This window comes from Perca flavescens, chromosome 20 (assembly GCF_004354835.1).
Source record: "Perca flavescens isolate YP-PL-M2 chromosome 20, PFLA_1.0, whole genome shotgun sequence".
In the NCBI taxonomy this organism is placed as follows: Eukaryota; Metazoa; Chordata; class Actinopteri; order Perciformes; family Percidae; genus Perca; species Perca flavescens.
The window spans coordinates 14,079,009-14,094,495 of record NC_041350.1 but is presented as its reverse complement, the minus strand read 5'-3'; the positions used below and the strand labels follow the sequence as shown (position 1 = coordinate 14,094,495).

The following is a 15,487-nucleotide window of genomic DNA, read 5'->3' as shown; positions in this document are numbered from 1 at the left end:
CAGAACAGGAATACAGGATTAAACCACTGTACAAGGCAGCATTGGTCCTTCACAGGATCTGTGTGATTCAGTCAACGGTGGGAACGCCAAATACTTCAATGCAGCAGAGCTGTGAGATGTCTGGGCCTCTTAGTCACACTGCTCCACACTCAATAGTCCATTGTCCCTGCCCAAAAGTGGAACTTCAGACCTATAAGTCAAAGGTTGGAGATGAAGTCAGCTCAGTATGAGAGCTGTTCAGCCGGACACCTTCATGGCCAGGGAACAGTTCCTAAATCCTGTTCCCTCACTGTAAATCCTCCCAGACAAGTTGGCCTGTTGCGGGGGTGATAAAGGTAACAATTCCTGTGCCCAGCATGTGATGAAAAAAATGTATATTTCAATTTATTTGCTTAGAAACCTCTATATACTGTTAAACATTTTTCTTTCCCCTCTCTGAACAATTGTACATACACATGAAAGAAGATGTTTTTTTTTCAACTGGCTCTAGTGGATGTTATTTCAACAAACATTGTTAGGCTTCATGAAGGATACAATCTTGACTTTAATTTGTACAAATTTGCTTTCAATTGAGGGCATTATTAGTTATGATAAATAAAGTGCCTGAACAGCTGGGTGCTTCCACTTGTTATGGTCTTTTTATTAAGCATAATAAACAAAGTCAAATATATGGTGTCTTTTCCCCTCATTCTACAGTATAATCAACACTGTGTGTGTGTGTGTGTGTGTGTGTGTGTGTGTGTGTGTGTGTGTGTGTGTGTGTGTGTGTGCCATGTGTTTCTGTGTGTCTATTCACATATAAGCTTTCCAAATGATTCTAAAAAAATATAATAAAACAATAAAGTCTATTTAGAGCATCTGAGACAGATGTGTAAATATTTCCCAAGAAACATAATTGCATTATTATTAATGTTAAACATGTACAGTAAGTTTCAGAAGACCCATCTTTACTCATTTATATGCGCCAGATTTTTGTAAAACGCTGGTTCCTCAGCTGATTTATGAGTGAGACCATGTGTTTGCAATAACAATCCATTATCATTCAGCTGTGGAGTTATCTCCCGCTCAGTCCCTTCTATCTAAAATAAACACAAGAAACAAGAGAGAAGGCTGCGAGGTCACAAGCGTAAAAGGCACTCAGGTCATCCAGGCGTGTAAAGACGCCCAAACTATCAGTGATCCCTGAAGAAAATGTTCCTGTAGTTCACTGAAGGAGCTTGTGTCTTTGGTAGCCAACGGTGAATTTACTACCCAGGTTGACCTGCTGTAGATTTTATAATAATTATTTTACCTTAGTTTGTTTTTTGCAATGTTGTTTTTAATGGAAGAACAAGCTGCCTTCAAAGCGCAAAAGAAAATTGCATTTCATTCTGGACCAGCTGAGGCAAAGACAATCTCCTCCGAAATTATAATGAATGATGATGAGCAAAAAGAAGGTGGAGAGCAGAGTGGGCGGTGTTTAGTGACTGCCAGTGTCTGTAATTGCACCACACTGCGGTATATAAACTGGGACGATCGTCAAACATCCTTCACTGGGAGTCACTATGCGCTGATGCTCCGCCACATGCTCGCATCACTGTTGGCAACACAAGCCTCGCATCAGCACAGCAAACTCAAACAACATCTGACCGGCACGATGGATGGGCAACATAAAGACCGCAGACAGACTCACTTGTGGATATTGACGTTACTGATATGTGTCTAACCTCTAGCACTGGATAACTCGGTCTTTTCCAACTTCTTCTTCTGGATACGGATGTGCAGCTGGATCTTGTCCTACAGGCTTTGGAAGAAGGATTATATTTATTCTGATCACTTTATTTGTCATCACTCCGTTTTCGCCATCACCACTTGGAATAGGAGCGTTTTTGTTGGAGGACAAACTCATTTTTTAAGGATACGCACAACAAACTCTAAAGGATGGCCGTTTGGTTCACCTCTATCCTCGCAATAGTTGTAACATTATTTACTCAGGTATCCTGTTTTTTTTATCTTTGCAAATTAGGAAATAATTATTTAAGAAACAAATGTTGCATTATTTTGTTGTGCTTACTTTTTGTATCCTTTTAGGTTCTGGGATCAGGTGTGTTCGAGATAGATCTCCATCACTTTCAGAATACTAAAGGTTTGCTGGCCAATGGACTTAGTTGCAGCATGACTGGCTGCAGGACTTATTTCAGGGTTTGTTTAAAGAACTTCCAGACGGTGGTGTCTCCTGGAGACTGTATATTTGGGAAAGTCACCACACCTGTTCTGGGCATCGACTCCTTCAGCATCCAGCAGGACGCCAGGCTGCGTCTGCCGCTCAACTTCACCTGGCCGGTAAGAGCACCTGTCCTGCGGCGCGGAAACCAAGCTAATGTGTACACACCAAATTTAATATCATTTTTTTAAACACAGATTTAGTAATGAATTTAAAAGAAGAAAAAACAGACTTCCTCTAAGTGACAAAATTACCTTTTAACATATATTTTGAGAAAATCATTAATAGCCTATTTTATCATTTTACATGCATCAAATCAACGCAAAACGATTTACTGCACTATTACTTTTAGGTATTACATACATTACATTTTTTTTAAAGACAAACATTGTAGATCAGATGTTTGGTGGTTTACTGCATCCATATGTTGTCCACGTTGTGCGTAAAGAAAGCATTTAGTCTCATACATTTTCATTTTGAAAATTTCACATGAAATGTAGCCTAAAACCTAAACCTAAAACTATTGTATAATGTTTGTGAGAACCACTACATCAGTATTTTAGTGAAACAAAAATGCATTTTATATTATTTTCATGTTTTTGGTGACGTTTATTTCCTCATTCGTCCCCACAGGGTGCTTTCTCATTAGTTATTGAAGCCCGGTATTCTCCTGCAGCGGACCGACCTGAAGGTGAGGAGACGTGCACTGCCTGTTCACCACTAGAGGGAGACATGCCATGGATAGCCTAAATGACTTATTACCTATCGCATATTTAATCAATAACCCTCACTGAACGTGCTGCCAAATTTATCTGGCATTTAAAGCGTTATGGGTCCGTGTTTTTTTGGATGCCTAGTGAGTCACACGACAATTCTTCACAATCAAATCTCTCCAACACAATTGCACTTCCCTTGTTTTATTTTTGGCATGCATGGGAAAGTGTACAGGCTTGAGTGAGAATATGAAGCCTTGCCAAAAATCCTATGACAGCCTTTTCCTGGATTTTTCACCTTTTTTGTTAGGTCCTTCATAACGAGGAATAATGGTCACATGTGAGAGGATGAGGACATTTCGGTGTACATATTGTGCATTGTTACACAAATCACTGGGATAATTGTTAGATTTATCAACTACACCATGAATTGCAAACTGTCTGTCTGTCTGCTTTAAAGTAATCTTTATATGTCTGATGTTGTGTTCCTCATAGATACCACCAACCCTGAATTCTTGATTAGTTCTTTTGCCATCCAAAGACAGTTGGGAATAGGGCGTGAGTGGTCCCATGATGTGCAGAGGGGGACGCAGACGGAGCTAAGGTACTCATACCGGTTCATCTGCAATGAACATTACTACGGGGACACTTGTTCCAAAATATGCGCTCCGAGAGACGACCATTTTGGCCACTACACCTGCAAGCCTGACGGGCAATTAGCCTGTCTACCGGGATGGAAGGGAGAATACTGCCAAGAACGTAAGCAAGAGTAAAGACACATATGGACACTTTCCTTTGTTTATGATTAAAAAAAAAGTCACAAGGCAGGTTTTAGGCGTACACATTGCTCCATAAGGGAGCTAAAAGTCTATAGGCCATGACCTAATTTACAGAACATCAAATAGCCAAGAAACAGTTTTTTTGGTAGGCCTACAATGTATGGGTAGCCTACCTTGTTTTATTCTTCCACGAAGTTTTCCTTAAACGTTAAGCTACACTGCAAAGTGACATATAGAGATATACATATTTCAGAATAAATCCTGTTTAGAGATTTGATGTCTAGATTACCTGTTACATGATCACAGGTGTGTATTTTCGGATGGCAGCTAAACTCAATGGGAGAGGTGAAATTTGACGACAGAGAGCACACTTGGTTTGCTTTCTCTGTGGGCGCGTGCGGTTTAATCCGATCGGCGGTGGTCGCCCAGCAGCGCGCGCCGGGGTTAATCGCGGCATTATCGCACGCCACGCGCCACTAAATTGCGGGCTCTATTGTTGAAGCGGGGTAGGGCAGCAGCTGCAAACAGGGCTGCCTACCGATAACAATGGGGCAGCTGTCCTGCTTTTTTTGAGAACAAGCATCTGCTCCACACTAACCAGCAGTTAAAACACCATAAAACCATGTGAAATCAATGTCACATACACAGAGGTGACAGGTAACAGGTTTTATTGTGCGAAGAAAACAATTATTTAACAGTGATAAAACTCTTATTTACAGTTTGTTATGAAAGCCAAATTAGATATCTAAATATATTGTTTGATTTTTTTTCTTCTCAGCTATCTGTCTGGAAGGGTGCAACGAAAGAAATGCAAACTGCACATTACCTGGAGAGTGCAAGTGAGTAATTACTTATGGTTTTTCATAATTTTCTAATTACATTTTCTTTTCTGTTCAATGGCAGCCGGGGATCCACAAACACAATAATAAACATTTACAGCAGCTTCATTAAGAACCGATAAACCAATAAATAATCTATTTGTGGAGGACTACAGATGCAAAGTAGCATAATATTTATAAAGATTTTTTTTTTTCATTAGGTGTTGTCTCTGTCATGAGTGTGCCAAAGAGGCAACAGACCTATGAGGGTAAAATGTGTATGAGCCAACAGTAATGATGTACTGTTTTATGTGTGAACAGATGCAGAAAGGGCTGGCAGGGACTCTTTTGTGATGTGTGTAAACTCCATCCATCCTGTAAACATGGTACCTGTATAGAGCCGTGGCAGTGCACCTGCAAGGAAGGCTGGGGAGGCATATTTTGTGACCAAGGTGTGTAACTACCTCTTTGTACTGTAAATAAACAAAAGCTGCTTCAAATGTGGTGCCTCTTTTTGTTCCATTAGTAACGTTTCCCACCCATTTGTTTGCAGATCTGAACTACTGCACCCATCACAAACCTTGTGCCAACGGGGCCACGTGTATGAACACAGGCCAGGGCAGCTACACCTGCACCTGCATGCCAGGCTTCACCGGGGTTAACTGTGACTTGGAGGTCAGGGAGTGTGACAGCCAGCCCTGTCGTAACGAAGGCCACTGCCTGGTGAGTCCGGAAGTTTCTCTCTCTCCTTTCCCACAACACAGGCTTTCCTGTTTTTGTTTTTGCCTCACTCTATCTGCTAGTCCAGGAGGATGCTATCGATTGTCAAGTCAGTAGATGACCCAGTTCACAGACTTTGCACTGTAAATAGAATTCAAACTAAGGATAATGGGGTTCGTTAGGGCAGTCGCGAACAGGATATGATAAAGAAAAACATCTGACAGGGAGCTTTTTGATAACTTTCTTTCTTTCTCCCCCTGCAGGACTCTGAGAATGGCTATAGGTGTGTGTGCCCACGGGGGTTTGAAGGGACACACTGTGAACACAGAATGCTGACCTGCGCAGATACACCCTGCTTTCACGGTGGCAATTGCAGAGAGAGGGATAGTGGAAACACTTACATATGCGAGTGTCCAGTAGGCTACACTGGACTTAACTGTGAGAAGAAAGTGGATAAATGTACCTCACTGCAATGCACCAATGGTAATACATCATTGTCTCTACATGAACAATGATTCTTCCTTTTCTGTATGTTTGTGTTAAATAGAATCGTAATAGGAAGGCTTCTATAATGTTGTTTTGTTTTGCATAGGTGGACATTGTGTGATCCACGGTAACCTCCGGCTGTGCAGTTGTCGCTCAGGCTTCACAGGTCAGCGCTGTGAGATCAACATCAACGAGTGTGCCAGGAACCCCTGTGCAAACGGCTCCACCTGCATAGACCGCATCAACGACTACACCTGCACCTGCCCCACAGGGTACACAGGCCGCCACTGTGACAAGCTAACAGACCGCTGTGCCTCTCAACCCTGCTTGAACGGTGGGACCTGCACCACTGGAGACAAAGGCCAGCCCACCTGCCTCTGCCCTGCCCATTACAGCGGCCCCCAGTGCCAGTCCGACGACGTGGCTTTACTTAACACCCCCAGCCCCAACATAGGCTGGGAGTCCAGTGACACGTTGAGCTTGGCAGCCATCTGCTTGGGAGTAGGCCTGGTGGCTGTTCTAGTGTTTTTCTGCATGGTAGTGGTAGTAATACGTCGCATCAAAAAGCAGAGAAGCAAGGAGCAGGACTCAGAGACCATGAACAACCTCTCCAAGGTTGACTTTCAGAAAGAGAACCTCATCTCTACTCTAGAACTCAAGAACACCAATAAAAAGGTGGATTTGGAGGTGGACTGTCCCAGGGAAAAGTCTAATCACAAACACATCAACCACTACCACCTGGACTATAAAACCTCCATGGGGTACAATGATGAACTGTCCTTTTTGGACAAAGATGAAAACTGTGAAAAGACAATAGAAGAAAAAAAGCATTTGAGTAGAATGTACAGGTACGTGCACATGAATGGGTTGAATGAGCAGTTGATTAATGTTTCTGTCACTTTTACCGGAAAGTTTTGAATATGTTAACTAGGATCAGTTCATTGACGTCAATGTGAGACATTTTGTTTTTTTGTGCTCAGTAACTAACACAATTCATCTTCACTCCACAGTGAAAGGCCAGAGTGTAGAATATCAACAATATGTTCTTCCAGAGATTCAATGTACCAGTCTGTCTTTGTAATAGCAGAGGAGAAACACGAATGCATCATTGCAACTGAGGTATGTTTTCTTTTTCCTAATGAATCTATTTGCATGACCTTTATTATTAACCAGAAATAGCATTTTATTTTCTGTTATTTTAGATGTTACATTTACATGCTAAAGTAGTGATTGAGCTCTTTTCTTCTTTTTCAGGTATAATAAATGAAAGATATTATTCACTGTCAACATTGGATTTCTTGTGGACTGTTTACAAGTGTGGAGAGACTGGGATTTATTTAAATTTAAAGTTGCTGCTCTTGATACATTTGATAACTGGATGGAGCCGGTGTGATCTACGATATTCATTAGAACTGAAGCTACTAATCTTTGTGAGAATGTAAAGACTGAAAAGACTATAAATAATGAGCAAATCTGACTTGTGGATAAGCCTTCAATGTTTTTGAAAACAAGCCCTCGTCTGCTCCGTCCAAGTTCATCCAAGGGCAACAGGCCGAGATGTTTATGCCTGCGTGTTGATTGGAGGACTATCTTGATGTACTCCTCTCCACTTTATTGCAGTAATCAGCAATCAACAAATCAACTTACTGCCAACTAGCATGTGGAAGGAGCCAGCATTTTCCATTTTTTTGTGGCCTGAAATGCGCTATGCAAAGAAAAATCAGCATTGTGCTTAATCAGAAAGGGTCATAAACTACTGAAAACGGTTCATTTTTGAAAGATATTTAGGGTTATCAGTTTTGTAAATCCTTTTTATTTAAAGAATGTATGCAGCCTAGATCACAAAGCCTTATATATGTGTTTAAAAGCATGTGCCCCGCCTTATTCAGAGTCCTTTGCACAGCAAAATGAACATAAAAGATCAAAAGATGCAATATGCTATAGCGCCATGCATAGAAACTCATGATAAGGCCTTGTTTTACCTTATGCAAGATCACCCTTAAATGAAGACAAAGAAATACATGAACTGACTATCGTACCAAGGACGCCTTCAAAGGAAATTACTGAACCAATAATGTTATTTTGTAAGATTAGTATTTCATTAGTAATTTAAGAATATGAAGCATTGATCTTTTTCTTTCTGTGTTTTATAAGATTATTTTGTATATACTGTATATTTATATGTTGAGATTAGAAGTATGAATTGTACATCTGTTTTTAAGTTGTTGCTCAGAAAAGGTGAATTTATTTTTAAAGTTGTGTTTTATTTGTATTATTTTTTGTTATAAAAAGAAACAATGAACACATATCTGCTACACTGTTTGTTTGTTGGTCTTCAATGGTTGAGTGTATGTGTGGTCAAATAGAGATCCTACTCTATATATTGGAATCATCTAGAAACTTTATTTGTGTCAGTTGGTGTGGAAGTGGCTTCATTGTCTATAAATAGTCATATTTGGCCTGGTAGAGTTTCTATGATGCCATGGCTACAGTATGTGCATGTCATCTGTGTCAGTGGGATGTGAAATCAATGTGCTAGCAATCATTCAGTGGACAGTAGTGTAATTGGAAGCAATGTAAGGAAATACTCAAACAAAAAGACATTTAAAAAACAAACAAAAAACATCTGTATGTGAAAAATAAAGAAATGTGTGGTCCTTCTACAGTACGTAACTGCTTCTTTGAACTCCTACTGTATTTTTAGATAACACTGAGGAACAAAGAGACTAGATATGATCTCTGGTGATAAGCTATCTCTTATGGCTGCGAGTTGAAAGGGGGAGGGAATGGAGTGAGATGTGAGAAACTCAACAAAACACGGCATATGCTTGCACCTGTGTCAATAAGGAAATCTGCATATGTCATTTCACTACTGAGCACAGCAAACGGGCCCACAGCCCAGTCACTAACATTTATTCACCTCAACTCCTGCAGCCAATAATAGGGCATCAGATTGAATGCAGAAATGTCTTGTCTTGTTACTACCACTTGGGGGCAGTAAGCTTTGTGTGAGGTTGGAAGAAAAGAGTTTCTTTAACAACTTAGCTGATCAAATATAATGCACAGTAAGTGACAGGTGGGGACAAATGATCTCAAACAGTCATTCATAACATAAGTGATCAGCCTGTGCTAGACAGACCTGAGCAGAACACAGACACGTAATGAGCTTAATGAGAGCACACAGTCCCAGCTATTTATAGGTTGAGTGATTACCTGCTGGACTTTCACTGACTGTTTGACACAAAACAGTAGCAACAATAGTATGCCTTTGACCATGATGTGAAAAAAAGGTTGTGAAAAGAAAAAAAATCAAATCTCTGTCATGTCATATTTGCATATGAAAGGAAAGTTTTGAGAAAGAAAGAAATAAAGAAATAATTCTATTTCGTTACCAGGCCTGAATTCATTAGTTCTAACTGAAACCTACTGTTTTTCTACATGTACTGTAAGTGCAGCAGCCAATAATGTCTGGAGTACTGTTTCCCATGTTCACTGGTAAATATGTAAAGTGTTCCAACTAAAACCACTCTGATTGGTTTTTATCCGTTAGATAAGCCCGCCCCTCTGGTGATTTTATTTGTCGACAACGTTTCAACACTCTGACGTGCTCTGAACAACAAATACACGTGTTTTTATACCGAAGAGAAACAGACAGTATGTACACGTCCAAACGCTGCTTTTGATGGCATCTTAATAGACGCGACGCTTTCGACAAGATTGCATTAAGATTACTGGAAGAATATTTCTGCCTTTTTTACGATTACTATGAAACCTCGGGACGTTGTTATCAATGAAAAGAGCGACCTGTGGATATTTGGATATGGCTCCTTAGTGTGGAAACCTGATTTTGCATACAAGAGGAGCAAAATTGGCTGCATTAAAGGATACAAAAGGCGCTTCTGGCACGGAGATGATTTTTATCGAGGGGACAAGGAAAATGTGAGATTCGTAGCCTCTAAAATACATGTTCTATTGTATTGCTCTCCAATTGGTTCAAATATTTTAAGATGAATTGCTTTTTAGATTTCTTCTGTTTATTATGTATTACTTTGTGTAGTCATGTCCTCACTGCCTGTGTTCTTGCTTTCTACAGCCAGGCAGAGTGGCCACTCTGGTGGAGGATCAGGAGGTAGGAGCCCAGTCTATTCTCTGAGCCTATATACAGCACACAGTAGTGAATCCACTTTCTATATTCCTACCATTACCATTTCATGACAACTGATAACAAAAGTGAGAAATATCATTTAACCCAATCACTATTAGTAAACATAAGCAACTGTCCCAAAGAGCTGGTAGAGACCATTTTCAAATGTGCAACAGCTAAATACCCACACAAAAAGACCTACCATACAACCTACCTACCTATGCAATATTAATATAGTTGTATATAATATTACATGCAGTGATTCTGTGAAACAAATACTGGGTAAACCCATTACCTTAACCTTTCCTCAAGACACCTTATCCTTGTATCAGTTTGATACAAGATTCATACTACTACTACAGTGATTTATTCTATACAATGATGTCATGCATCATTTATATCGAGCTGAAAAGGTACTTTTCCAGCTGTGAATATTCACTAAATCTAGATGAAACACTCCTTGGGTGTCAAATGAGGTCTTTTATTTGTCGTACTTGACATGTATAACATAGTGTACTGTATTATTTATACCATTAACATTCCTCCTGCAACTTGTTTATCATGCAGGCTTGCACATGGGGAGTGGCCTATGAGGTGACTGATTCCCAGATTGAAGAGTCCCTTCAGTACCTGAACATGAGAGAGGTTGTGTTGGGGGGTTACATAACAGAGATGGTGGAGTTCATCCCTAAGAAGAAGGGTGAGGGTGCTCTGTTGGCCCTCGTCTACATCGCTACTTCCGACAACCCCATCTACCTCGGCCCGGCCTCTGAAAAGGAGATCGCCGCCCAGATTGCCATCTGTAGAGGCAACACGGGCCACAATATTGAATACCTGGTCCGCCTGGCAGAGTTCATGAGGCTCTACTGTCCCGAAGTAGAGGACGAGCACCTCTTCTCTATTGAGGCAGCTGTTCTGAACATTTTCCACCATTGCGGAGGGATCAAACCCCCAGACCAAAAGTGCCTTCTGCTGGGAGCTTCATAAAAGACTACATAAGGCCCTCCACATCATAATAATGTTAATGTTTTTATACTAGGTGAAAGGGAAATGAAATCCTGCAACCCATGTTTAAGGGTACTGGGTGCTTGAAAGATGACTACCTGAAAAAAATATAATATATATATTTTCTGTGGCTAACAGGTTTAGGTCTTAACATAACCTCAACGAGACCTTCTGATCTTCTTACTTGACATATTTCTACTGTGTAAATTTGAAATAATGTCGGCTTTATTACATACTGTATATGAACTCCAGATTCAGGTGGTGCATTTAAAACATCACACTAAGAGATGAATACAGAATATCTTACACCTTTGTTGTAAAAGGCTCTCAGAAACAGTTGTATACTTTGTATATTTTTAAAATGTATTCTAATAAAAACACTGAAATCTGCATGAAGTGAATAGTGTTTATTTGTCTAAGGCTCATGCTCACACGAGTCTCCTATAGTTATGTTAACAGTTGAATGCTTGCTCGCATGCCTCATGCTCCCACATCACGTGGCAAAGGAATGTACAGTTGGAGCCTCTCACAGGAAATGCTGTATTTCTCCAGACTTGTTAACTGCACAGACTGAGCAGTTTTTGATATCTTTTGTGCAATTACACTGTATTGTATACATGCATTTACTCTAAAATGTTTTTACTCTGGATGTTTTGTGGAGGACGTGGCTGTTCTTTGCATTTCTTGAGTTCATTCTCACAACCAGCAGGCTATAAAACATTTTCTTACATGATGCCAGGATTGCCAGGGTCCTAATCTCTGCCAGGCCCAGAAGTGGGTCAATCTTTAAAAACTCCTGTTGTGCAGCCAAACGTTCCTTAAACACATAAAACTTTACTATTCTGGAGTTGTCAGTGACAACAAATATGCATGCAAACATTTGGAATATTTGCATTTGATATAATGGTGATCCTAAAAAATCAAGCAAAAGTCATGCACTGCTTGTATGTAATGTCAAGTAGTGCTGGAGTTGGTAGAAAATCTGTGTATTAAGAGTGCACACAGTCAGCTATAGAAGAAACCACAGACCATGGGAGACTGCATGCATGCTCTTACAGTACAGAGTGTATAGGGGCTGAGCTGGGAGGAGGGTTGGTACAGATAGGGTTTCTTTCCCTTTCTGGACTTTGTTCAACTTGCAATAACATGTGCACATGCCACATGTCAGACTTTAAAAAAAGTATTTTCATCCATGGATAAACAAGCAGACATTTTAAGCTGCACAGTTCTGTGGCACACCGTTCTACTTTCCTACAAATCAGCCCAAAATTAGGTCAAAGGTTCGAGATGTGAGAGAGAGCAGTACAGGAATGTACAGTGCAACAAGAGCTCACATTTACAGATCATATACTGTAAAAAGACATGGACAGAAAGTCTCCTGGTATGGACAGATCACTAATGTGTCATCACAAATCTAAAGCACGGTGTCCAGTGGTTGTCCTTTTCCTGGAAACAATGATAAAACGATATATGGGAGAACAGTTTATGGCTCCCTGCCGTTGCTAAATCACCACTGAAAAAAAGTATACGCCATGTTCTGTACTGTCTGACACAGTGTTTTGTTTTCAATAAAACTAATGAGATCATTGAGACAGACAGCGATGAGTCAACAACACAGATGTTTGTCTGTGGATTCCTACAACATGACATGCTAGCAATCATTCAGTGGACAATAGTGTAATTGGAAGCAATGTAAGGAAATACTCAAACAAAAAGACATATTTAAACAAACAGTCATTCATAACATAAGTGATCAGCCTGTGCTAGACAGACCTGAGCAGAACACAGACACGTAATGAGCTTAATGAGAGCACACAGTCCCAGCTATTTATAGGTTGAGTGATTACCTGCTGGACTTTCACTGACTGTTTGACACAAAACAGTAGCAACAATAGTATGCCTTTGACCATGATGTGAAAAAAAGGTTGTGAAAAGAAAAAAAAGAAAATCTCTGTCATGTCATATTTGCATATGAAAGGAAAGTTTTGAGAAAGAAAGAAATAAAGAAATAATTGTATTTCGTTACCAGGCCTGAATTCATCAGTTCTAACTGAAACCTACTGTTTTTCTACATGTACTGTAAGTGCAGCAGCCAATAATGTCTGGAGTACTGTTTCCCATGTTCACTGGTAAATATGTAAAGTGTTCCAACTAAAACCACTCTGATTGGTTTTTATCCGTTAGATAAGCCCGCCCCTCCTGTGATTTTATTTGTCGACAACGTTTCAACACTCTGACGTGCTCTGAACAACAAATACACGTGTTTTTATACCGAAGAGAAACAGACAGTATGTACACGTCCAAACGCTGCTTTTGATGGCATCTTAATAGACGCGACGCTTTCGACAAGATTGCATTAAGATTACTGGAAGAATATTTCTGCCTTTTTTACGATTACTATGAAACCTCGGGACGTTGTTATCAATGAAAAGAGCGACCTGTGGATATTTGGATATGGCTCCTTAGTGTGGAAACCTGATTTTGCATACAAGAGTAGCAAAGTTGGCTGCATTAAAGGATACAAAAGGCGCTTCTGGCACGGAGATGATTTTTATCGAGGGGACAAGGAAAATGTGAGATTCGTAGCCTCTAAAATACATGTTCTATTGTATTGCTCTCCAATTGGTTCAAATATTTTAAGATGAATTGCTTTTTAGATTTCTTCTGTTTATTATGTATTACTTTGTGTAGTCATGTCCTCACTGCCTGTGTTCTTGCTTTCTACAGCCAGGCAGAGTGGCCACTCTGGTGGAGGATCAGGAGGTAGGAGCCCAGTCTATTCTCTGAGCCTATATACAGCACACAGTAGTGAATCCACTTTCTATATTCCTACCATTACCATTTCATGACAACTGATAACAAAAGTGAGAAATATCATTTAACCCAATCACTATTAGTAAACATAAGCAACTGTCCCAAAGAGCTGGTAGAGACCATTTTCAAATGTGCAACAGCTAAATACCCACACAAAAAGACTTACCATACAACCTACCTACCTATGCAATATTAATATAGTTGTATATAATATTACATGCAGTGATGCTGTGAAACAAATACTGGGTAAACCCATAACCTTAACCTTTCCTCAAGAAACCTTATCCTTATATCAGTTTGATACAAGATTCATACTACTACTACAGTGATTTATTCTATACAATGATGTCATGCATCATTTATATCGAGCTGAAAAGGTACTTTTCCAGCTGTGAATATTCACTAAATCTAGATGAAACACTCCTTGGGTGTCAAATGAGGTCTTTTATTTGTCGTACTTGACATGTATAACATAGTGTACTGTATTATTTATACCATTAACATTCCTCCTCCACTTGTTTATCATGCAGGCTTGCACATGGGGAGTGGCCTATGAGGTGACTGACTCCCAGATTGAAGAGTCCCTTCAGTACCTGAACATGAGAGAGGTTGTGTTGGGGGGTTACATAACAGAGATGGTGGAGTTCATCCCTAAGAAGAAGGGTGAGGGTGCTCTGTTGGCCCTCGTCTACATCGCTACTTCCGACAACCCCATCTACCTCGGCCCGGCCTCTGAAAAGGAGATCGCCGCCCAGATTGCCATCTGTAGAGGCAACACGGGCCACAATATTGAATACCTGGTCCGCCTGGCAGAGTTCATGAGGCTCTACTGTCCCGAAGTAGAGGACGAGCACCTCTTCTCTATTGAGGCAGCTGTTCTGAACATTTTCCACCATTGCGGAGGGATCAAACCCCCAGACCAAAAGTGCCTTCTGCTGGGAGCTTCATAAAAGACTACATAAGGCCCTCCACATCATAATAATGTTAATGTTTTTATACTAGGTGAAAGGGAAATGAAGTCCTGCAACCCATGTTTAAGGGTACTGGGTGCTTGAAAGATGACTACTTGAAAAAAATGTAATATATACATTTTCTGTGGCTAACAGGTTTAGGTCTTAACATAACCTCAACGAGACCTTCTGATCTTCTTACTTGACATATTTCTACTGTGTAAATTTGAAATAATGTCGGCTTTATTACATACTGTATACGAACTCCAGATTCAGGTGGTGCATTTAAAACATCACACTAAGAGATGAATACAGAATATCTTACACCTTTGTTGTAAAAGGCTCTCAGAAACAGTTTTATTATTATATTGGTATAAATTTATTCTAATAAAAACACTGAAATCTGCATGAAGTGAATAGTGTTTATTTGTCTATGGCTCATGCTCACACAAGTCTCCTATAGTTATGTTAACAGTTGAATGCTTGCTCGCATGCCTCATGCTCCCACATCATGTGGCCAAGGAATGTACAGCTGGAGCCTCTCACAGGAAATGTATTTCTCCAGACTTGTTAACTGCACAGACTGAGCAGCTTTTGATATCTTTTGTGCAATTACACTGTATCGTATACATGCATTTACTCAATTTTTCTTTTACTCTGGATGTTTTGTGGAGGACGCGGCTGTTCTTTGCAATTCTTGAGTTCATTCTCACAACCAGCAGGCTATAAAACATTTTCTTTCATGATGCCAGGATAGCCAGGAAGTGGGTCAATCTTTAAAAACATTCCTTAAACATATAAAACTTTACTATTCTGGAGTTGTCAGTGACAACAAATATGCATTCAATATTTGCA

General features: G+C 40.1%; 3 protein-coding genes across 4 annotated transcripts; all 3 read left to right on the top strand.

Annotated features, from left to right (window-relative positions):
• The first annotated feature begins 1,546 nt into the window (after positions 1 to 1,546).
• LOC114546855 (delta-like protein 4) lies at positions 1,547 to 8,384 on the top strand. Of its 2 annotated transcripts, XM_028565970.1 has the most exons (11): positions 1,547 to 1,974; positions 2,071 to 2,322; positions 2,837 to 2,894; positions 3,412 to 3,675; positions 4,474 to 4,534; positions 4,835 to 4,965; positions 5,067 to 5,236; positions 5,497 to 5,716; positions 5,826 to 6,567; positions 6,730 to 6,838; positions 6,974 to 8,384. In XM_028565970.1, exons 1-11 carry the CDS (start codon positions 1,921 to 1,923, stop codon positions 6,977 to 6,979), a joined length of 2,067 nt encoding a protein of 688 aa, XP_028421771.1. In that variant the 5' UTR covers positions 1,547 to 1,920; the 3' UTR covers positions 6,980 to 8,384. The 2 variants fall into 2 exon arrangements, with proteins under 2 accessions (XP_028421771.1, XP_028421772.1); XM_028565971.1 differs by lacking the exons at positions 1,547 to 1,974; positions 2,071 to 2,322; positions 2,837 to 2,894 and adding an exon at positions 3,011 to 3,256.
• A 928-nt stretch (positions 8,385 to 9,312) lies between these two features.
• Positions 9,313 to 11,258, top strand: LOC114546808 (glutathione-specific gamma-glutamylcyclotransferase 1-like). The gene is made up of 3 exons (XM_028565886.1): positions 9,313 to 9,658; positions 9,813 to 9,848; positions 10,431 to 11,258. The coding sequence occupies exons 1-3, from the start codon at positions 9,485 to 9,487 to the stop codon at positions 10,848 to 10,850; spliced, it is 630 nt and encodes a 209-aa protein (XP_028421687.1). The 5' UTR covers positions 9,313 to 9,484; the 3' UTR covers positions 10,851 to 11,258.
• Positions 11,259 to 13,095: 1,837 nt separating this feature from the next.
• LOC114546807 (glutathione-specific gamma-glutamylcyclotransferase 1-like) lies at positions 13,096 to 15,038 on the top strand. The gene is made up of 3 exons (XM_028565885.1): positions 13,096 to 13,441; positions 13,596 to 13,631; positions 14,213 to 15,038. Exons 1-3 carry the CDS (start codon positions 13,268 to 13,270, stop codon positions 14,630 to 14,632), a joined length of 630 nt encoding a protein of 209 aa, XP_028421686.1. The 5' UTR covers positions 13,096 to 13,267; the 3' UTR covers positions 14,633 to 15,038.
• Positions 15,039 to 15,487: the final 449 nt, after the last annotated feature.